This window comes from Gadus morhua, chromosome 17 (assembly GCF_902167405.1).
Source record: "Gadus morhua chromosome 17, gadMor3.0, whole genome shotgun sequence".
Classification (NCBI taxonomy): domain Eukaryota; kingdom Metazoa; phylum Chordata; class Actinopteri; order Gadiformes; family Gadidae; genus Gadus; species Gadus morhua.
In genome coordinates this window covers 13,684,865-13,707,588 of record NC_044064.1, presented here as the reverse complement: position 1 = coordinate 13,707,588, position 22,724 = coordinate 13,684,865, and the positions used below count along the sequence as shown (strand labels likewise).

The 22,724-nt window shown below is 46.7% G+C and overlaps 1 protein-coding gene and 2 long non-coding RNA genes across 6 annotated transcripts in view; 1 reads left to right on the top strand and 2 right to left on the bottom strand.

The window, feature by feature from the left end:
• The window catches only part of LOC115529128 (mucin-12), a 31,386-nt gene that overhangs the window by 5,802 nt on the left and 2,860 nt on the right, over positions 1 to 22,724 (bottom strand). For 2 of the 4 annotated variants that reach the window (XM_030337616.1, XM_030337619.1), the window contains exons 2-22: positions 11,944 to 13,666; positions 11,716 to 11,777; positions 11,359 to 11,394; positions 9,978 to 10,388; positions 9,634 to 9,792; positions 9,331 to 9,467; positions 8,053 to 9,056; positions 7,716 to 7,859; positions 7,113 to 7,211; positions 5,361 to 6,951; positions 4,528 to 4,562; positions 4,249 to 4,404; positions 3,660 to 3,782; positions 3,369 to 3,407; positions 2,715 to 2,852; positions 2,484 to 2,592; positions 2,044 to 2,193; positions 1,752 to 1,786; positions 826 to 990; positions 468 to 602; positions 295 to 333 (exon numbers count right to left, since the gene is read on the bottom strand). In XM_030337616.1, coding sequence (XP_030193476.1) covers positions 295 to 333; positions 468 to 602; positions 826 to 990; positions 1,752 to 1,786; positions 2,044 to 2,193; positions 2,484 to 2,592; positions 2,715 to 2,852; positions 3,369 to 3,407; positions 3,660 to 3,782; positions 4,249 to 4,404; positions 4,528 to 4,562; positions 5,361 to 6,951; positions 7,113 to 7,211; positions 7,716 to 7,859; positions 8,053 to 9,056; positions 9,331 to 9,467; positions 9,634 to 9,792; positions 9,978 to 10,388; positions 11,359 to 11,394; positions 11,716 to 11,777; positions 11,944 to 13,666 — 6,490 coding nt within the window. The remainder of the gene's footprint in view (positions 1 to 294; positions 334 to 467; positions 603 to 825; positions 991 to 1,751; positions 1,787 to 2,043; positions 2,194 to 2,483; positions 2,593 to 2,714; positions 2,853 to 3,368; positions 3,408 to 3,659; positions 3,783 to 4,248; positions 4,405 to 4,527; positions 4,563 to 5,360; positions 6,952 to 7,112; positions 7,212 to 7,715; positions 7,860 to 8,052; positions 9,057 to 9,330; positions 9,468 to 9,633; positions 9,793 to 9,977; positions 10,389 to 11,358; positions 11,395 to 11,715; positions 11,778 to 11,943; positions 13,667 to 22,724) is intronic. The other 2 variants (XM_030337617.1, XM_030337618.1) reach the window with 2 other exon arrangements.
• On the top strand, positions 14,710 to 16,749 carry LOC115529129 (uncharacterized). The gene is made up of 3 exons (XR_003973458.1): positions 14,710 to 14,874; positions 15,421 to 15,611; positions 15,743 to 16,749. It is a non-coding gene; the product is annotated as an uncharacterized LOC115529129 (long non-coding RNA).
• Positions 16,877 to 22,695, bottom strand: LOC115529130 (uncharacterized). The gene is made up of 2 exons (XR_003973459.1): positions 21,001 to 22,695; positions 16,877 to 18,273 (listed from the first exon to the last, which is right to left on the bottom strand). It is a non-coding gene; the product is annotated as an uncharacterized LOC115529130 (long non-coding RNA).

Genomic DNA, 22,724 nt, shown 5'->3' with positions numbered 1-22,724 from the left:
GACCGTTATATCACAACACAGAATGCCCCGTCATGACAGAATACTTAAATCCTTAATACACATATAAACCATTAAATTTGATTTTCTTCTTTCTTTATAAGTAAGGTACTACTCATCGATTGGCAACATCAAAATGTTAAATCTATAATCAGTATCAGATCGGCTGATAAAAATATCTGTGATCGGTATCGGATTGGCTGATATCCCATTAAAAGGATCGGTATCAGATCGGCCATCACACATCAAGAGATTGGTGATTGGAATCGGCCTAAAACAGACTATAAACATACTCACCACATGGCTCCATTGAAGCAGTCGCTTGTACAATTTCAGCTGCAGAGAGAGAATACAAGACCTGTCATAACATCACACTTGTGTACATCATGATCACTCATTAGTACACCACATACATGATCTCTGATGGCATCACAGTGCGAGTGTGAGTTTGTGTGCGTGTCCTACCATACCTCTGAGGTGCAGGGCTTAAGATGGTCCAGGAGGAAGTGGAGGGTGAGGTCAGATCCTCCGATAGTGAACGGCTTGTGGAGGAAATCGGAGACAAACTCCTTACACTTCAAACCGTCGTCAAAGTGGATGAAGGCCTGGAGACGAGACAGGAGGAGAAGAAGAAGTGAGGAGGAGGCGACGAAGGGGAGAAAGAAAAGAGTTGAGGTAAAAGAAGAGAAGGAGGGATGAGTGGTGGAGAGAAGAGGAGGCAATAGTGAAAATAAATGGAGAGGAAAGAGGCAAGGACCTAATAGGAGAGTAGGCATTTCAAAGGACATGCGTGACATCGAAACACAGTTTGTGGGTGTGCGTGCGTACCCTTCTCTGCAGAGGTAGTATCACTACGGAGTAGAACACACGGCTGATGTCCATCTCGACGAAGTAAGGCACCACCTCGTTCACGAGGTCCAGATGTCTGTAACCGCCCAACGGCAGCCCTGTCACCATGACTACACTCTGCCCAATTATACTGATCTCTGCCCACTGTAAGAACGAGAGAGGAGGGATGTTGACAACGGAACGTCTAAAAAGGTTTGTGCACTTTGCCCCAACAGACACCCACATCGGGCCAGTGTGCCGTTCTAATTGGTGGTTGTTGTTGGAGGAAGTTGTGAAGTGGAGTTTCTTGTTGGCAAACATGTGGAACCGGTGTTGGCTAACTTCAGCCAATCCTAGCGTTTGTTGGGGCATTGTGCAGGCATCATCACCACTAACCCACTCACGTGAAGGTATTCTCCACGATACAAAACATATGTTATATAACATAACAAAACAAAACAAGCACGGGCGGCTTACAGTTTGCAATTGTGGTGAATAACGGATCCATGCGCACGGAAATGAGGTTTAAAAAAGTCAATATGGTGTCAACCTCCATCTGTAAAGTCCATATTTGTTTGTCTTTGATTCACCCGGCAGATTTTAGTCTTTGAACGCAAACATGTTCCGATCATGGGAAGACTAGCCCCGATAAAATCCCACATGTTGGATTGAAACAGGACCATGCAGACCGGGATTGTACAGACACACACACACACACACACACACACACACACACACACACACACACACACACACACACACACACACACACACACACACACACACACACACACACACACACACACACACACACACACTCCGAACCAACAGGCCATCTGCCTGACTGGAGCTGCTCACTCTGAGAGGGGGGGGGGTCTGCTTGGGCAATGCAAGTTATTAGGTTGCTGGTCGACAGACAGACTCACCTCGACATCCCGTGGCCCTTTCACCGTCCTGTGTGCTGAGAGGTCACACAATAACCATATTGATCATCAATATTATAGCAGGAGTCCATACAGTACAGCTGGCTTCATTATCATTATTATGAATTCCACACAGAAAGACGGCGTCATAATTATCCTTAATCAAAACTTAAAAGGTGTTTTTAACATTGTATCTATTAAAATGGACATAACTGTTATTATTCAAAACATGATTGTTATTGCGTTGAATTAGAGTGATTCATGAGATGAGCAAGGATTAAGTAGGGGGTCTCACCAGGGGTGTAGAACTGGGGGGAGAGGGTGGGGTACAAGTGGGGCCGGGTGGGCACCACCAGCCAGAAGGGAGGCTGCAACCCACTCACCACGGCTTTATGACTGATGTTGGTACGGACTGGGCAGATCGCGTCCATGTCTGGGACCATGCCTGGGTGGGGGGGGGGGGGGGTATATCATCATCAACCTTTATTTAAGCACAGAGCTAGGCAACACAAACACAGAACACACACACACACTACTTGGTCAATAATAGATGGACGGTGTAATTCTTTAAAGGAACTCTGACTTTTGGGAAATTGGCTCTTTAACCAGGCAGCAAAGATTGACTGAATATGGCTGACTGGTGTTACGAGCTAGGCATTAACAAGAAGAGCGTGTGGTCATGGAGGGGTGCTGTAGCATGGTGTCCACTAGACGGCGCTGTAGGATGTAACGTACCGGGACGCGTGACACGGACAGGGTTCTCAACCCTTGGGTCCGGACTAAAGCTGGACAGCCAGACGCCGAATCGGTCCGCATCCTCCCCCGTGACAAACTCCACAAATATCTGCACACACACACACACACACACACACACCACAAGAAAGTCAGTTTTCCATAGGGGAACAAGATGAAGTACAACTCATGAGGATGTGCTCACAATGCCTCTATTTCATCGTGTGTTTGTACCTTGCCCATCAGCGGGAGGTAGACCCGGACTCCTCCGGTCTTGGTGATGCCTTCGTGGAAGGCCTTCATCCAGTAGTAGTCATCAGGAATGTTGCTGATGTACACCAGTCGGTACTCCAATGTAGTCTCATCATAAAGCTAGACCACAGGAAGCAGTTATTAAACACCTGGGCTGGATTCCAATAGTAATTTGTACAGCGATTTCAGCTGCGCCGCCAGCCAAAATGCCTAGATTTTTTCCCTCAGCCACCACTGTCTGTACCCACTATGCCAATTGTCGAAATGCCTTAAAATGTGACATATTACACCATACGATATTGGTGTGATTAGCCGTTACAAGCCGTTTTGGAAATCTGCCTTTTCTGACATCATAGGAGGGCGTGTCCACCTAGATGTGTGCTGGACGGATCAGTCTACCAGCATACACAGTGGAGTGTAGCAAACATTGCTCATCTATCCGTCATACATCTAGTTGGACACGCCAACTTGTGATGTCAGAAGGGGCAGATTTTCAAAATACTCGGGATGATCTCACTGTGCCGTCACATGGGACACACTTGATTGGCTATGAAGATTGAAGGTTGTGATCGACCCAGATCACAGGCGACGTGCCCTCTCATGACCCCTTTGAGTGGGTACGGTGTTGTGTTTTACCTTTTCACTCCACGTCAGCAGCTGTTTATAGAAGGCGATCTGTAGACAGAGAGAGAACTTCAGCACCCTACCACAACCTCCCAAACTCTCATGCCAGCCCCCCTGTGACCTGAGACTAGCTTTTCCCTCATTTAACAAAGAGTCATGCAGACTGAGTTATTTGTTGAATCGAAGTTCTCCTCTTGTATAACATTAAATTAATTTAGAACAGAACTACTCAAATATAAGTCAGTCAGTCAGTCAGTCAGTCAGTCAGTCAGTCAGTCTGTCTGTCTGTGTCTGTACGTGTACCGGAGATCTGAGTGCGTTCTCCTTCAGAAGGTGACAACGGAGCAAGCCACCGTTCATGGGCAATCCATTGGCCAGCACATCCATCAGCCGCTCCATCTTATTGGCCACCATCTCTACAAATGCCTGGACACACAGAGCAGTCTCCATCGCTAAAGCAACTACAGCAAACATTTTGATCCGGACACAAACCTACAAAACAAATATGACAATGCTTGCCCTTTGAATTTGAACTTTCCGGCATTAAACATATCTTTCAAAAACTATATTGCAGAGAAAGGGACGTTGGCCGGAATTTTCTTTTCATAAAAGCAGCACCAGAACAATTTGCACTCGCACAAATTATACAATACAATTATATTACCGGTCACACTGATTACATTTCGGGATCAGTGTGATCCCGATAAGAGATCACAACGATCATAATTTCAAGCCTGGTTAATGGACCGAGTGTGGGACAGGTCCTTATAGAATAAGGGGTTCATCATCTGGTCGAGTGTTCAGTATTTGCCCCACCAATCCGGAGCTCTAGTCATTTCGATTTGGATTATTGTACCACTTTACCGTGAGTGTATTTATGGTTCAACTTTACCGTGCAGTTGTCAGGAAGGATGAAGTATTTGTCGAGTTTGGTCCTGCTAAACCCCTCCAGGACCCGTATCATCTCCGTCTCCCTGTAGGGGCCCCGGGCCCTGTCAGGCAGACCGGTCACAATCATGGTGGCCCCGCGGCTCGCGAAGGGCTGGAACTGAGACGGAGAAAGGAAGAGCGACACAGAGGAGCTAGTACGAGGGTGTGTGGAGGGTGTGTGTTTTTTAAAACACACATGTGTTTTAAAAAAAAATTGAAAATATAAATGTTTAAGACCTACTTCCGCCAGTGACCAACTCCGCACGTCGATACATTCTGTTAAGAAGACACAGAATGAACCATGAATGAACTATGAAGCATTGTGAAATATAAACTGTCATGGTCAATTCTCATATTTCAAATGTCTTTTTCGTCAGGCAGGTAACAAATAAACATTACGTAAAAAGCACCAAAGAAAAAACCTTGGTGGTGGTTATGCACCATGACGTTTTTTGCCGACAAAGAAGCATGCGTGTAAGGAAAGAAAAAGGCATTTTCATATCAATCTGCCAAGCGTTTGAACAATTTCTTGCTAAGGGTTCAACGCCATTTTGTCTTTCTTCATATTGTTTCAGGGACAAATTATACAAATGTCTTCTAAATAAGATGCCATATTATACCACCAGGTGTGAGTGTGATCAGCCATTACAAGCCGTTTAGAAAATCTGCGTCTTCTGACGTCACAAATTGGCGTGTCCATCTAGAAGTGTGCTGGTTAGTCTACCAGCCTACCAGCCTACCCAGTGGACTGTTGCAAACGTTGCTCATCTATCCGTCACACATCTAGGTGGACACCTAGGTGGGCAAATTTTCAAAACGGCTTGTAATGGCTGATCACACTCACACCTGGTGTTATAACATGGCACCTATTTTTAGAAGACATTTGTATAATTTGTCCCTGACAAACACACACCTGGTGGTATAACATGGAACGTTTAAAAACATGCAACAGGATTTTGAACATAGGAAGAAGAGCCATCACAAATCACTGAAACACAGCATTCCCGACTCTAACCCTAGGAAGGAGGTAATGATTGATTTGAGAACGATGGGGAGTTGGATGAAGATACTCACTTATGGATTTGAGGAAGAGGACAGTGGGGGAGATTCTGCACTCTGGGTGTAGCCGAGGAACAGGTGGTCGTATCCTGGATACAATGGACACGTTCGTGTCACTAGGCGTGGTCGTCTTGTCGCCGGGCGTGGTCGTCTTGTCGCCGGGCGTGGTCGTCTTGTCGCCGGGCGTGGTCGTCTTGTCGCCGGGCGTGGTCGTCTTGTCGCCGGGCGTGGTCGTCTTGTCGCCGGGCGTGGTCGTCTTGTCGCCGGGCGTGGTCGACTTGACGCCGGGCGTGGTCGTCTTGTCGCCGGGCGTGGTCGTCTTGTCACCGGGCGTGGTCGTCTTGTCACCGGGCGTGGTCGTCTTGTCACCGGGCGTGGTCGTCTTGTTACTGGGCGTGGTCGTCTTGTCGCCGGGCGTGGTCATCTTGTCACCGGGCGTGGTCATCTTGTTACTGGGCGTGGTCGTCTCGTCGCCGGGCGTGGTCGTCTCGTCGCCGGGCGTGGTCGCCTCGTCGCCGGGCGTGGTCTTCTTGTTACCAGACGTGGTCTGGTTACCGGGCGTGATCGTCCTGTGGCCGGGCGTGGTCGTCCTGTTGCCAGGTGTGGTCGTCTCGTCGCCGGTCGTGGTCTTCTTGTTACCAGACGTGGTCGTCTTGACGCCGGCCGTGGTCGTCTTGACGCCGGCCGTTGTCGTCTTGACGCCGGCCGTTGTCGTCTTGACGCCGGCCGTGGTCGTCTTGTCGCCGGCCGTGGTCGTCTTGTCGCCGGGCGTGGTCGCCTTTTCGCCGGGCGTGGTCGCCTTTTCGCCGGGCGTGGTCGCCTTTTCGCCGGGCGTGGTCGCCTTTTCGCCGGGCGTGGTCGTCTCGTTGCTGGGCTTGGTCGCCTTGTCGCCGGGCGTGGTCGTCTTGTCGCCGGGCGTGGTCGTCTTGTCGCCGGGCGTGGTCGTCTCGTTACTGGGCGTGGTCGTCTCGTCGCCGGGCGTGGTCGTCTCGTCGCCGGGCGTGGTCGCCTCGTCGCCGGGCGTGGTCTGGTTACCGGGCGTGATCGTCCTATGGCCGGGCGTGGTCGTCCTGTTGCCAGGTGTGGTCGTCTCGTCGCCGGTCGTGGTCTTCTTGTTACCAGACGTGGTCGTCTTGACGCCGGCCGTGGTCGTCTTGACGCCGGCCGTGGTCGTCTTGACGCCGGCCGTGGTCGTCTTGACGCCGGCCGTTGTCGTCTTGACGCCGGCCGTTGTCGTCTTGACGCCGGCCGTGGTCGTCTTGTCGCCGGGCGTGGTCGTCTTGTCGCCGGGCGTGGTCGCCTTTTCGCCGGGCGTGGTCGCCTTTTCGCCGGGCGTGGTCGCCTTTTCGCCGGGCGTGGTCGTCTCGTTGCCGGGCTTGGTCGCCTTGTCGCCGGGCGTGGTCGTCTTGTCGCCGGGCGTGGTCGTCTCGTCGCCGGGCATGGTCGTCTCGTCACCGGGCGGGGTCGTCTCGTCGCCGGGCGTGGTCGTCTCGTCGCCGGGCATGGTCGTCTTGTCGCCGGGCGTGGTCGTCTTGTCGCCGGGGAGTGCCCTGCTTCCTGGCTTGGTACTGGCCTGATTCTCTTTCAGCTTCGGGGAAACGGACTTCTGCAGACACACCATTAACGAGACAGAGATGGACAAAAAGGAGAAAGTGTTGTGATTAGAGACAAGAGAAAGAGCATAGGTGAAAAAATAACAAAGCTTTACATTGTTGAGCCATTTTGTGAGGTAGAGACGAGGTAGGGGAGGGAAAGAATGAGTTTAACCTGGATCTGGGTCACTGTGATTGGATTTCCTCCGATCTTCAGCTCCGTAAAACGCAGCAACGCCTTCGCTGCAGTCGCTTGTAGAAAGTACACTATAGCCTAAAGACACATATACAGAGTTCATTTTCTCCGAAAAAAATCCTAAATCACATTTAATACGAGACTTCTGTAAGGGCATTAGTATAGGCGCATAGTATATTAGGGACCAAAGGATTTAAGGTTAATTTCAAGATGTAAATGGCCACTACAAAATCAACATTATTTCCATAACCGAATCCCTGTTAGATATACATATATTTGCCGGGGGACAGAAATGATATATTGCTGCCATGTTGGTTTATGTCACGGGAAAACTTGAAATGTGTAGAAGCTGTCATTGAGCATTTGGCATTAAAACGCACGTTACCACAGTTTCGGTTGAAGTGTGCAACGGCTCATCGGCATGCAAGATCAGGGTCAAATACCTGATTCAGTCACAAAAAGGCCTTCAGGCAATAGTCGAAGACTGATGCATGAAGCCCCTGCTCTTATTTTAGAGTTGCTAGTCGGGAGGGGCTCCTTAACTCACACCTCATAAGTCAAATCATCAGGGTTAACTCTCACCTCTTGCCGATGTTCATCCAAATAAATGAATCGTGTTTTTCCCAACTTCTCCACAGCGGAGATCACCTGCTGCTTGGTGACCGTGGAGGGAAGCCCAGACAGGAGCAGGGGAGGGTGGGCCGGTACGAAGCCCAGGAGACCCGACTACACCCAGGAGACAGAGTTATACACAGATACACAAACACTGGGGAAGACGCAGAGAACGAGACAAGATATACAAGTGGGAAAAACAAAAGGTTGAAAACTACTCAACTTTGATTTTTTTTTTTGCCATAATCCATTAAGTAAAAAAGGTTGAAAGGTTTGTTCTATTCTGTGGGAACACATCCAAACTCACCCCCTGAGGTTTAGAAGACATCGTTGGTGCACTCTTCTTAACCAGCACCTTCTTGATTTCCTGGGTAGAGGCAGAGGAAGAGGACGAGGACAAAGGTGGTTCCTTCCCTCCTTTGGTCGAAGAAGAGGATGCCTGTTTGTGGTCATCTCGAGATGAGGAAGATGACTGCTTTTGTTCATCTATATACGGAGAAGACCGTTTCTGTTCATCTCTAGAGGAGGAAGATTCTTTCTCTTCATCTCTAGAGGAAGAGGATGGGTTCTTCTCGTCCCTAGATGACAAAGAGGCTGACTGCTTCTGTTCAGCAATAGATGAGGAAGAGAATGATGACTTCTTCTCGTCTCTAGATGAGGAAGAGGATGGAGGCTTCTCCTCGTCTCTAGATGAGGAAGAGGATGGTGGCTTCTCCTCGTCTTTAGATGAGGAAGATGGCTTCTTCTCGTCTCTAGATGAGGTTGACAACTTCTCATCTGTAGATGAGGAAGAGGAGGATGGCTTCTTCTCGTCTCTAGATGAAGAGGATGACTGCTTCTTCTCGTCTCTAGATGAAGAGGATGACTGCTTCTTCTCGTCTCTAGATGAGGAAGAGGAGGGTGGCTTCTTCTCGTCTCTAGATAAAGAAGATGACTGCTTTTGTTCATCTCTATATGAGGAAGAGGAGGATGGCTTCTTCTCGTCTCTAGATGAAGAGCAGAACTTCTTTTGTTCATCACTATATGAGGAAGAGGAGAATGGCTTCTTCTTGTCTCTAGATGACGAGGATGACGGCTTCTGTTCATCTCTAGATGAGGAGGAGGAGGATGGCTTTTTCTCGTCTCTAGATGAGGAGGATGACTGCTTCTGTTCATCTCTAGATGAGGAGGAGGGGGATGGCTTCTTTTCTTTAGATGAATCAGAGGATGATGATGAAGCGGCCTTCAGCTTGGCCAGCTCTGCCAGCAGCACTGGGGCCAGAGTCTGGACCACAAGCTCTAGACTGGAGGAGCCAGTGAAGCTCTGGACACCTTGAGGGGAGGAGCGGGAGGAGAGGAAGACAACAGGGGGAAGAAGAGGAGATGGAGATAAAGTAGAAAGGAAAACGAGGTTAGAAAGACAGAGGGAAGAGGAGGATGGAGAAGCAGGAAGAGTCTGATCAGGTTTCACTTTGCCTGTATCTAACAATCTTAAATGTGCTTGACTCCCTCTCCTGATTCATCTACGGGGATATTCTGCAAGGTCTCTCTACCTCAATCTCTTTCTCCCTCGCCTTCCATTAGGTCTCTCTACCTGGTCTCTTACCAGAGGATTCCAGTAGTTTCTTGGCCAGCTGTTCTACGCTGGTCTCCTCTTGTCTGCGACCCGAAGACCTCCCATCGTGACTGCGCGACCGTCTTCGCTGAGAGGAGGGGTGAGGGGATCGAGACCCAGAGCGGGACCTGGGAGGATCAAGATCACCATGAATACTAGACCATACCAGTTAAACAAGACAACTTATTACTGTGAAGAGGTTATCTAAGATTACTACCGTTTACCATCAATAATTAACCGTAACCAACCATTGCCAATGATAGAAGATTCAACAAATCAAGGTTAACGACTCACTTGCGGGTTCGTCTCCATGGTGAATGGGAACGTGACCTCCGACCCCTTCGTGGGGACCCAGACCTTCGCCTAGACCTTCTGGCTGGCGAGGACGGCCTTTTGCCATGGTAACGGTCGGAGCTGGAGGAGGAGTTTGTAGAGGACCGGGAGCGGCTTCTACTGCAGGTTATTGAGAAAGAAGGAACCAATCACAAAGAGGTGAGGTGGAAGGGACAGACGGGAGGTCTTAATATTATCACTGTGAAGCTTGACAATCATGTATATTATTAAAGTAAGCGAGCATGAAGAATGGTGGGGATGCATTTGGTGAACTACACCATTGAGATTGAGGGAATCTGGGTTACCTGTGGACAGGTCTTGAGCTATGGGGTGAGTTAGCTTTCCCGCTGGACGTTGACCTCTCCCTTGAACTCGACCGCCTCCTTCCTGAAGACTTTGACCCTGCCCTCTTTGTCTGACGAGATCTTGACCTCTTCGTCTGTGGAGACTTTGACCTTGATCCTTTCCTTCCTGAAGACTTTGACCTTGATCTTTTCCTTCCTGAAGACTTTGACCTTGATCTCAGCCTCTGTGGAGACCGAGACTTGCCCGTTTCCAAAATCTTTGTGTCCACTGAGGTCCTTGTCAAAGGAGGTGCAGAGTTTGATGGGGCAGGACCTCCATGGCTGGTCGGCTGAAGACTGGGCCTGGAACTCTGGGAGGAAGCGGTGTCTGTGGTAGTCGTGGGGGGTTGCTGGGATTCTTCAGGGTCCGAGCTAAAGGATGTAGACAAGTAAAGTCAAATTCTGTTTTGCCCTGTGTTTTCCTGCTGATTGTTGTCAATGTGCTACCCATCATCGACAGGTATGTTCAAACAAACCCACATTCTACCATTATGGGCATCTTCCACAGGTATTCATTCAATCAACTTAATTTTAGGAAGAGTAAAGGCTCGATTCCACCGGACGCGTTACGGCAACGTTACGGCTGCGGCACGTCTTGGCCGCGGTCACCGCAGCAGATAGGTTCCACTCTAATCAATGAGACCATTTCCACCGGGCGCGGCTGCGGAACGTCTCAGCAACATCCCAGGAGCGGCTCGCCGCGCCGCAGCGCTATCATTCCGTAGCATTTCTATTTTTGCCACAAGCCGTTGCTGAACCGCGTCAATTTCAACAGAGCAGATCGATCAGGGCAGGAAGTGAAAAAGTAAAAGCCATAGAGCATTCCGGTCAATTTACAAAATAAAACACAATAAATAAAACACCAACATTATTACGTCATGACCGGTGGCACCAGGTCAGCAGTCAATCAAAGGGTCTCAAATCATCCTTTTTATAATAACAATGTCAGAAAGGACAAAGTCTGGCATTTAATTGCAATAGTTTTGGGAGTGGAAGGTGAGTACATTAGGTTTAGGATTATCGCGGGATCTCGTGATCTCGCGGGAATACGGCTGGCTCGCAAGGCAGTGTTGCGCTGCCGTAACGCGCCCGGTGGAAATGCAAGCAGGACAAAGTCGCGGCCAAGACGTGCCGCAGCCGTAACGTTGCCGTAACGCGTCCGGTGGAATCCCCGGGTTAGTGTAGAGCTTTAGTTACTGTAGTGTAGAGCTTATAAATGTAGCAGAAGATGTTACCCACACATCCCAAAAAAGCCAACTATGATCTATCATTAACCGTAAACGTAATGATTATCAGGAGTGAGCCTTTGAAAAAAGACTAGACTAATGTCAGTGGGACTTACTCGATTGTTATTGCATCGGGCTCCCATTCGGAATACCTTGACAAGCACAAAACACATTCGCTTAAAATGCCGACCTAAGCATGCCAGGCCAGTAGTTGGCGGTAGAACACTGACAGACACCACAGAATAGCATTAGGCGCACACGTATTAATGGACAACTAAATTATGTAAATCAAAGTCATGATGAATGAGTTTTAAAAAAAGCTTTGTATTCAGTTACTTGAAACCCCATTTCACGTAAAGGAAATTATATGTTTTATAAATACCAATTTACATGTGGACCTCGCCTCAGACTCCATGACCCACCATTTAAGCCGGCTCAATTTGGTTTAGTTTGAGAGAAGGAAATTTACTGACTGTCTGCTTAGCAGTTGGCAGCTGGCCCGGTGGACTTTGTGCTTCTTGTGGTCCAGCCAGTCCTGAAGGAAACAGACACATAGGAGGCGTAATATCACCCATTTAACGTTCCTGGTCACCATTGACATTCATATGCTTTAAAATAATAAATAAACCTTGCATAGGATGGAACAACACTTATTTACCTAGCTCCCATAGGGAGCGATAACAAACCACTGACATACTCACCTTCATGGCAGCACAAGGTTTGTTACAGAGACTACAGGTGTGGGGGAACAGATCAGGTTCGAAACCCATGTAGTCGCTGATCATGGCCACCGTCGGCACTCTGTCGGCTGGCTTGACTGGCGGAGGTCTCTGGATGGATTCATCAGATGCTGGAGGGGGCCCCTGGTTCGTAGGGATGGACCTGGGGATGGGAATTGGCCCTGGATCGGTGGCTGGAGCTGGTCTGAGAATGGTAGTTCGCACACCTAGAGCTGGTCTTGGACTGGTAGTTCCAGCGCCTGGAGCTGGGCTCTGACTAGTAGATCCGGTACCTGGTGTTGGTTTATGACGGTTAGTTCCGGGACCTGTAGCTGGTTTGTGACGGTTAGTTCCAGTAGGTCCCGTGGTTGCTTTATGACTGGTAGTTCCGCTACCTAGCGCCGGTCTGTGACTAGTGTGTCCGGTGCCTTTAGCTGGTCTTTGACTTGCTGCAGATGCTGCCTGATCAGCACTAGAATCCCTCTTGGGTATAATGTTGGTAGCGACTGGGGGAAAAGTCACACTTGTTAACGGACTGTAAACAGAAGGAGACAAGTTGGTAGATCTCTGTGCCAACGAACAACCATGTTTGGCCTGCGCTAGGTCCTTTTGCAGAGTCTCTCGGCTTTGGCTAGTTGAACTTCCCATCAAGCCACTTTCAATTAAGCTTCTGGGCCTGACACTAATGCTGTGGTGTCCTCTATCTTTCTCTTCTTCCCGGATACCTACGTTATATTTACTAGTATGTCCGTATTCAATCACTTTAATAGGCTGCTGAAAGGCAGAAGGCGCTATCACCGCACGCTTCACATCGGCCCCGGGTCCTAATGTTGTTTCTGGGGCACAATGGCTGCCTTGAGCCTGGTGGACCATGCTTGACGAAGTAGCAGCAGATAACCGGTTAGCCTTATTTTGGCTGATGTCTCGCAGCAGGCAGGGTAGGTTGGCGGTGGAGAGCTGATCGTCTGGGTAAGCACACAGCGCCTCCAAGTCCTCTTCTTGAAGGTTGAAGCGCTTGAGGATGTCCATGGCCGATTCACAGGTATATTGGGCCGGGCTGTTTGCAGCATGCTTGGATGAGGAAGGGCAGTCAGATGGCATGGACTCCCCTGACCATATAGTAGATCCTTTGGCTTGCTTTATGTGGATGTTCATGGCCCCCTTAAACTCAGGGGCTGGCTGACTCTGACCAGGGATGAAGCCCATAGAGCTGGGGTGCATCGCTGGGTGAATGTTGCTGGGATTCATAGAAGTCGCGAAGGAGGCCCCAATAGATGCAGGGGTTGAACCAGTGACCATGTGAGAAGGCTCTCTCACATTGCCAGGGTCTACCTGGGCACTTGGGGGTTGGTAAGGTGGATAATCCTGGCTCTCTAATGAATAGGGGTTATATAGTTTGTGGGACAAGTTCGCAACCTTCAGAAGGTTCAGCAGATTGATGGCCGTCGCTGTAGGGGAAGGGGCTTGTGTGGATACAAGGTAGGGAGGGGTGTTGGAGACGGTCCTCGAGGCAACGGCTTGGTGCCCGGCAGCAATAGCGCTGCTGATTTGAGACAGAGCTAGCTGGGTTTTAATCCGTGCCAACTGAAGACAAGCTGCCTGCTGCCCAATCAGGAGAGAGCTCCCAGGGAGCCCACCAATCAGGGGGCTCACAAGAGGACCAGGAACATGAGGCGGTGCACTACGGTCCGATAGCAAACCAAGGCTGAAAAAGGTTAGGAACAAAAACACAAAGTTACACAGATGGATTGGATATTGACATTTGTGGATGAAGTTATCGAGGTCGTCAGGAAGGCTCTGGTGAAATGATCCACGCGGGTCTTTTTGTATGAAAACATGAAGACCCTTTGTTCTCTGTAGTGCACTGTAAAAATTGAACATCAATGTCATTCACTCATCTTCCTATCCGTGTCATCAGGGCTCGCATCCAACTCCACTTCCATGACCACGTCAGTTGTCATTGGTTCTGGGTTTTTTGCTGACATTTATCGCTTAAAATAGTGGGTTGTTTATGTTCTACATGTCTAGCCCTTATCTGATTTACAACCTGTGGACACTCAGTTCTGGAAGCGCTGGGACCTGGGAGCGCCGGTTCTACAATCTAAGTTTACAATCTAAGCTCTGGTTTCCTGTTTTGCTTGACCCTCTCTTCCGTTTTCCGCAGAACACTGACCACTTCCTAAGAGACACTGTTTTGCATAATATTTGTATATGTACGTGTGTGTGTCTGTGTGTATGTGTTTGTGTGTCTGTGTGTGCGTGTGTGCGTGAATGAAGCACATCAAAACCACAATAGTCTCTCCAGATTGATCCAGAACCGTTTGATTTCCTTTTTTGAGTTCCTTGTTGAAAAAAATGCATTTGTGAATCCAGCAACGTCAGGAGAGACTCAAAAGACCACATATAAATACAGACCAGTTCACACAAAAATGAGAACAAGTTCACAAATTAAAAGCGCTTTGTAAATTCAAGTTTAAGTTTGTCTATACATGTAACAACATCCAAATATATTTTGATGAAAATTGCAAATATTTTTTTAATTAATATATTTAGGGATTCATATTACATTTGGATTTATTTTACATTTATACATACCGATATCCATTTGTGTGTGCATTGAAATGTATAGAAGAGTAATTTATAAATCACAAAATACATTTGTGAATCCTTCTCTGTGCATTCATTATTAATGAGACTGTTCTGACCAGAGGGGGACGCCTCTTTGAAAGGAGTTATGTCATTTCTCACGTGGAGAATCGAGTAAACATGGTACCACATTCTCCCTCAAGTACAACGGCCTTTGGAGCGACCCCAGGCCTGAGTGTGTTGATAACGTGTTCTATAAGTGGTGGGACAAAGGCTGCCAAGAACAGAGAGGTGGACTAGAGACAGACGACAACGGGAGACAGCGGGGTAGGGAGTATATCTCTGTATAAGGGAAGAGTGTATGGGAAGAGATAACGCAGTAATGCAAACGGCAGTTTGCATAAACTTTAAAATTGATGGTCAGATGGATTAGTCTTTGCTGTTTAGCTGAATGTTTTTCTCTATTTAATAAGATGATCATTTCTGAAGCTCCTTAAATCCCTGTGTGTGCGTGTGCGTGCGTGCGTGTGTGTGTGCGTCCTATGTTCCAGCATGTTCATGTTTGAGCTTACCAGGCATACACTCAAGTTTGAGATTTAATGTAGTCATGTTTCGCGTACACCCTACACCCTGTAGGCCTAGATACAACTTGCAGATTTCGCTCGATTTTAAGACGACAACTTTTTTAATTTCTTCCCCAACATCTGCCTACTTCTACTGTCGATGTGCTCTTAATAGAAAATACTTCGACACATGTTAAAAATAAGATATGTTTAAAACTGTCGGTTGACATCATCGTCATCTTACTTGACTTAAGGTGTTGCTTTGGTTGACTCGGATTTACATCTTCCGACGTTTGGTTTTAAATGATAGATCCAGCAGCCCGGGTTGACCTGCACGTCCTGCACCGCCCTCTGTCTTCACGGAAACAGATAAACGAATGCCTGGCCATCATCATGTTAAGAAGAGGATCCTGCATTTTAGCGTTATCCTGGAGTAGCGCAATCTTCCGGTCTCTCACGAGTGGTGTATGCCAGTTAACACTCCCCGGAGAGGCAAAACAAGTACATGCAAAACGCAACTATTACATCGTCAACAACGAGCATAGGAGGAATAAATATGAACTTATTTTTCTAAGTTCATATTAAACGGAAACATTAAACGGAAATACATTTCTCATTTTTCGATCTCATAGGTCCCGTGGGCTCTACCGGAAAGGGCGTGACTTCGCCACTATCGCGTTTGGTCAAGAGATGAACGCCTGAAAAAATATATTTGTATTATCAAAACTGACAACAGTCAGTCAACTGACAAAGTAGGTAAACCCGATGTGATCCAAGGACCAAACTATTGATTTATTGTTTAATTTAACTCTATGCCTTCAGACGAAACACAACTTTGCAATGCAGTCTGCCATCCATGGTACTTTTCCCGCAAAAGTTAGTTGGTTTATTCGGTGATCAATCGTTGATATTCTGTTGAAAAATGTTATGGACCTGTCAAAATGCTAATTAGAAACAAACACCAATTCGTTTTTTTATTCATATTTTTTCTTTGACTAAAAGCCACATTTGGGAATTTAATTTAAAAGAGCACACACACACACACACACACACACACACACACACACACACACACACACACACACACACACACACACACACACACACACACACACACACACACACACACACACACACACACACACACACACCTCTCTTCCTCCCTTTCTAACCCTATGAAACCCATGGGCGTGCTACGAATATTGAATCTGGGGAGGAGTGTGTGTGTGACAGACACTCAATCTGAAATTAGCATCTGTCTTCGAGTCGGAATGCTTCTAGAGAGATCTAGTTCCAAGAGTTCTCGAACTGAACTATCGGAGGCAGAAGTATGAGTTTCCATGTTTCTGCTCCAGCCCTCACTCCGAGTCAGCTGATTTCAGACTGAGGGTTGAAGCCAGAGGTGTAGCCATGGTTTCAACATTGGGGGGGACAAATGCCTGGGGGCGGGGGCGGGGCCCGGCCCCCCCCCCAGGCAAAGATTTTGAACATGCATTAATCTGGTGCACTCTGAGAGCAAAATCTCAATACCTAGCACCTAATTTTGAAGACCTTTTTGGGGATGGATGTTTAAAACACTTTAATACTGGATGTGACCAAGCAGTCTGGGAGTGTGGAAGACTTGAAATTAGGAAAAGGTTGACACACATATACTTCAGAGCTCTGTTTTCCTTTACTTTTTAAATTAAATATAACATTTTGTGCTCCTCAATATTTCAACCAATCCAGTCCTTTTTTTTCCACATTACATTCATTGATGTTTTGCCTTTTTTACAAAACACACACAAACAAACACCTGCACCACCACAACAAAGACACAAAATCCAGCCAGTTCTTACTTCCATTACATTTCTTATTGCATAACCATCACATTTGCCAATGTTGAGTAAAACCCACCCAGGTGCATCTATCTCATGGACCTAAATAGAAGTCACCCCAAAACTTTTGTTACCCCTCAGAAAACATTGATTTTTTTCTGATATTTTCAACCACTTGTTTAATAAGTACATCGATGAGTTTCACGAGAGAGCACACTGAGCTAATCTCATGGTGGAACCATTAGCCGTATTGAATGATGCACTGTTAAAGAATTAGACATGTCAAGGACATAACCTAAATGTTTTCTGATTAGTTATGGATTAATCTATGAATACATACATTATACAATGTTTTGTAACCTTGAATGAAACTTGACTTGATAATTATTATATTGCTATATTAGCAACTGCAACGCTGCTGTGTAAAGTTGTGTGTCAACTGAAGGAGGCGAGAAAAAAAAGAGATGAAGATGATGAAGACAGTGATTTTAGTATCGATACTGTTGCACATAAGTATCTAATCCGATATTATTTTTTTTAATTTTAATCGATTAGTATCTGAGTATAAATTTTTTTGACAACCCTACACTATATACATGTGTGCTAACAGGATTCTGCTTGAATGTCATTATTCGGTCTTAACCTTTCATATTACTCCTCTCTTAGGCGACTCACCTCTATGCCACCACTAGATTGACAAACTCTCCCTGTGATTTCATCCTCCAAACTTTCTGTCTCTCCCGCTGGCTCACTAGCTCTACTCTGAACACAACAGAGGAAACATGGAAGGAATAATATCACAGATATCAGCAAACTATTTACCAGTAGACTACTGAAACACACTATAGACATCAGTGCCACTGCCAACAGGATTCTGCTCTAATGTCACAATTCGGTTTAAACCATTAATATTTACTCTTTGACAATCATTTTGCAGACGCTTTTATCCAAAGTAACTTACAAATTGCAACATAGGAAAAGACAAGGCTCTACTAGTTTCCAGAACTCCTCTAGGCTACTCACCTCTATGTCACTACCAGATTGACACACACTGCTTTTATCCTTTCATCCACCAAAGTGGATATGCCACAGGGAAGAAATATTATCAGATAACAAGTACTGTTCCTTTCTCAGATAGTCAACAAACCACTTTTGATCTGAATGACAATAATTCTATGACTAGTTTTTTGTAGTCTATTAACTCTACTGTACTGTAATGCTACAACTGATAGGTTAACACTTCTCATTTTATCACCCCTCTTTACTTACTTTGCTTATTTTCTGAGACGAGGCAAAACATTGCCGAATGTCTCTGCAACCCTCTTGCTTCCTCTTGCTCATGACGACTGAAATAACACAAGCAGCACTAACATCATGAGAGACAAGTTAAAACTTCACGCAGGCTTGTTGTTACAATGTACAACATTGATAGTTCCTAAAATGGAGTGCTGAGAATGGTTGTGCACTTTGTAGGCCTACAGTGCATGTGAAAGGTTTACCCATGGTGACATACACAAGTGCGTGTGTGCGACACAGAGCCAATTTTGAGGCAGGCCTGGCTAACATGAGATTCTACTATCATCAATACCTCCCTTCTCCTACTCCCAATCCCTTGCTCTTCTCCTCTCTTTCGCTCTCCACACCTCCAAGCCTAGTTACCCTAAAGAGGATGGTGCAGGGGCGCAACTGCCTACTTTCTGGGGGGTATGCAGACACATAGCAGGCGCCCCCCCCCCCCCCTTTTTGATCTGGGAACAAATTTGACCTAAAACAAACTCTGATATTGAATCAAAAATTCATTTTGAGCGCACCAGGACAGATATCCGGTGTTTTTTTTAGAGGCAACCTTTCTAAGATGCTCTGCCAGAGTAACATCATACCGTGCTATAATGCCGCGTTTCCACTGCAGGGTGTGGAACGGATCGGTTCGCAAAGGTGCGGTACGGGTTGCGTTTCCACCGCCAAAAGTGGGCGTGACCCGGACTTAGCTGTACCCGTTTTGGCCTCGTTTTCAGTACTCCACCGTTGGGGTACTGAAAACGAGACGAGATGCCTGAAAGGGTCCCGGGAAGTTCTAGCTACACACCCCCTCCGTTGATTGGTCGACAGAATCATCACTTCCGGGCGACGTGGGGATAAAAACAAACAAACAGTAGCCTCGAGGTATTATTCTTTACAATTAACATGTCCCGTAAAACGCTTGCTTGGGCGAACAAGGAGGTGGAGACGTTCCTCTGCATTCTTGGGGAGGAAGACGTTGTTTACGATGTTTACGTAGCTGCCGCGGTGATCGACATCCGGCCTACCTTAAAGGGTACTGTCGGCGGTGGAAACGCGACCTCGGAACTGAGCTGGGCTATACAGTCCCCTCCCTACCGCACCTTTGCGAACCGATCCGTTCCGCACCCTGCAGTGGAAACGCGGCATAAGAGATCAAGGATACCCAGAAAATGTCCACTTCTAGGATTTCCTAGCTGTGCATTTTGTCCCCCTCAGTGGCAGGTTTCTTTCTGCAAGGAAGAGTATGCAGTCGATCACTCGAGTCAACAGGCTCTCTGCAATTCGCTAATAGTTTTACCTAGGCATAAGCGGGATTTCAATTCTTTCCACATCAGATAAGCATTTATGTGGTAACCACTTGTTTGATGGTGCTTCAGTATCTTTGAAAGACACTGCCAGTTATTATTCCCCACCACAAGGCGCGTGTCAGCAACTCTAGCTTCACCAAACCGGTTTACTGGGTCTATTGACATAAAACAAAGACTTGCATAGAGATTGAAGTAAAACAAAATAACCACAAACAAGTTCCATTATTTTTCTTGTTATGATCCGTGATATTGTAGGACAACAGTAACCTGTTGTTTTACTAGTAGATTTAGCCAACCTGAATATTTACAAGCCTCCTCTTGATACACTGACATAAAAACAGCTGTCTTTTAAACACTTTGAAAAGATTTCTTCATCCCTGCGCACCCTTTCTCCTTCCCAATCCTTCTTTTTCTATGTTGTGACCCTGAGGGCTTTCTTCTCTGCCTCTCCATATTGAGGTAGGTGTCATCAGATGACAATACTGTTCAAATGAAGACACTCTGGCGCTCGCCTCCAGGGCGTGGTCGAGGGGGAGCACACTGGAGCGCCGTGTGCGGAGGAGGGGGGAGGGACGCGAAGGAGCGGGGGGGCGCCTTATCAGTGACGTTCCTCTGTTATTGATCATCATATCACGTACACAAACGCTGTTAAAAACAGAAAATGCCGACTTAATTTTTTTTACTTCCATCGCTTTGGCGCCCCCTCTGGTGCGGCGCCCCTATGCCCCGCATATAGTGCATACCCACTTTTTGCGCCACTGGGATGGTGAATTCACTTAAACCAGCAAAGGTTGCTAATGCATATTTGTTACAGCATGCCAACACCTTTACTGTCACTGGCATTTGTTAATTTGTGAATCAGGCCTCTCTCTCTGGCTCTCTCTCTCACACTTAGCAGCACCAAATACAATCTTGACGATTTTTGTAGTGCTGTGTGCACGTTTGCCCCATTCTGAACTTGAACACGCAGTTAATTTCCTTTCCTAGCTCCTCTTGTTTATGTTGGTAGCTTAGCCATGTCATGTCACGTTGTCAACATTGGATACATGGAGCAGAACATAGTGGGTCATATGTCCGATACTTTTTGGAAACGTTTTCTTCATAAAACGTGCCAGACAGATTTTGTATACATTGTATTCCTTAGTATTAGCTACATGGGTATGCCGTCTTTCAGAACCTTTCATTGACTGCACTAAAGAGAGAAAAACGAGTGCATCCAGCACTTCTGAAAATGCACTTCCGAATGCATCTCTGTCCCCAGCACATTTTAAACCAAACTGCCCATGCATTTAGATCTAATGGGGAACATTTCGGAACATTGAGACGTCGGCATAATGAGGCGTTGGAATTACGGAATGGGGCCGGGGCCAACGTCATCTAGCTGTCTTATTACATAAGTAACACATAGCTAATGATGCTGCTCGCTAGAGAAGTGACAACAACCCACGAAATTTGAGAGACACTATCAAAAGCTTCATAACTTACCTGTGTTTTCGATCGTAACACGCCACTCATTTGCTGTTGTTGATGTTTTTGATTCCGTGGTCATGTAAAAAAGACGGTTGATGACCAATGCAATCGAGTGACAAGTCACCGTCACCGAGCCGCACGTGCGGGGACGAATCAAATCATGGATCTATCCCATTGGCTAGCTAGCCCGAACAGCCATATTCTCATTGGCTGTAAGAGCTGTAGATGGAATCGGATTGAGTTATTTAGGGTGTGCGGCGCGCACTCTGTGCAGAAATGCGTTCAGCGAACGGTGTGTACTTCAGGGAAAACCTAAGTGTTCTACCCATAGAAATATTGAATTGCTTTATCCCTATTCCCAGCGATTTATTGGGGGGGACATTTTGGACATATCTGAACATTGGGGGGGACTTGTACCCCCCAATGTATATGGCCGCTGCGCCTATGGTTGAAGCTCTACTCCGGGCTGCATTGGGTGTTAATCATCAAGCTCATCTGATATTTCTGAAAGGATATCACATCATAAAGCCATCGAAGGGACATCTCTCCGTGATTGGTCCATCTAGCTAACCCATCATTCATTGAGTTATGAGGACCTTAGTGTTACAAGTAATTAGATAAATTACATGACCATGTTAGTAGGACTTAGAGTTCTGAAGACCTAAAGTTCTGAGGACCGAGAGTTAGGGGGACCTAGTTTTGATTTTATATCTATTTATAATATTCTTCATTTCACAACTCTTACATAACTTCACGCGCATAATATACAATAACTTAACATACTTGCAATAACTTAATAACTCAATACTTTATCTTTCTTGTGTATTGATATTGATATTTTATTGATATTTTAAGCACCAAAATGCAGAGTATGTCACACCAACATTTCACCGCACATCCTGCGTGAGTATGTGAGAAATAAAAACCTTTGAATCTTTGAATGTAGAGTTAGGGGGATGTGGGGCAATTCGACCTCTGAGAAAATAAACCTGACCCGACATGACTTTCGAACTGGACACTGAATGTTCAGCGACCTCCGATGACGTAATGGCCAGCATGGTGTAGGGCAGGGCCTGTGTGATTGACAGCTGGTCATGTGACGTGGGTGTGGGGTTTCTCAGGGGTTCATTGCCTTATTGCCTCAGCTGTGCCCTCATCGGCACGTCTGCGGGCAACATTTCACGGTTTCAGAGAGCGGCCGCTGCGATGACATCTGTCAAAAGGCATCAATCTCTGTGGGCTGTTTTAGCAGGATGAACGTGATTGGCGCTTTGACAGTTCCAAGACAGGGAAAGCTTAGTGTCTGATTGCAGACGAGAGGAATGCAATCTCTAATCTTAAGGAGACTGCGAGTGTAGATGAAAATAGAGATAGAGTAAATTAGTGTTGATTCAAATAGATAGAAAGCTACCTATTGTACATTATTATTGTTTCAAGTAAAGCGAGTTGAGAGGATATATAGTTAGTTATTCTAGGTTGGGTTTTATAGTTAGGGTCTTTTAAAAAGAGACTTCAAGTTAAAAGAGCATATGACTTTAGTGCAGGGTTGCGGGGCAGATTGTAACACTAGACGTCTGGGGCCCCCATTGAGATTGGGGTCTAGGCCAAGTCCTAACGTGCTAAATGAATCTGATAAACCAAACGGATCGTCCGTGTTCAAGGACATGCTAGTGTGTGTCCTCAAGGGATCAGTTAAAGGCCTGGCAAGCACTGGTAAACAGAGACACAAATTACACCAA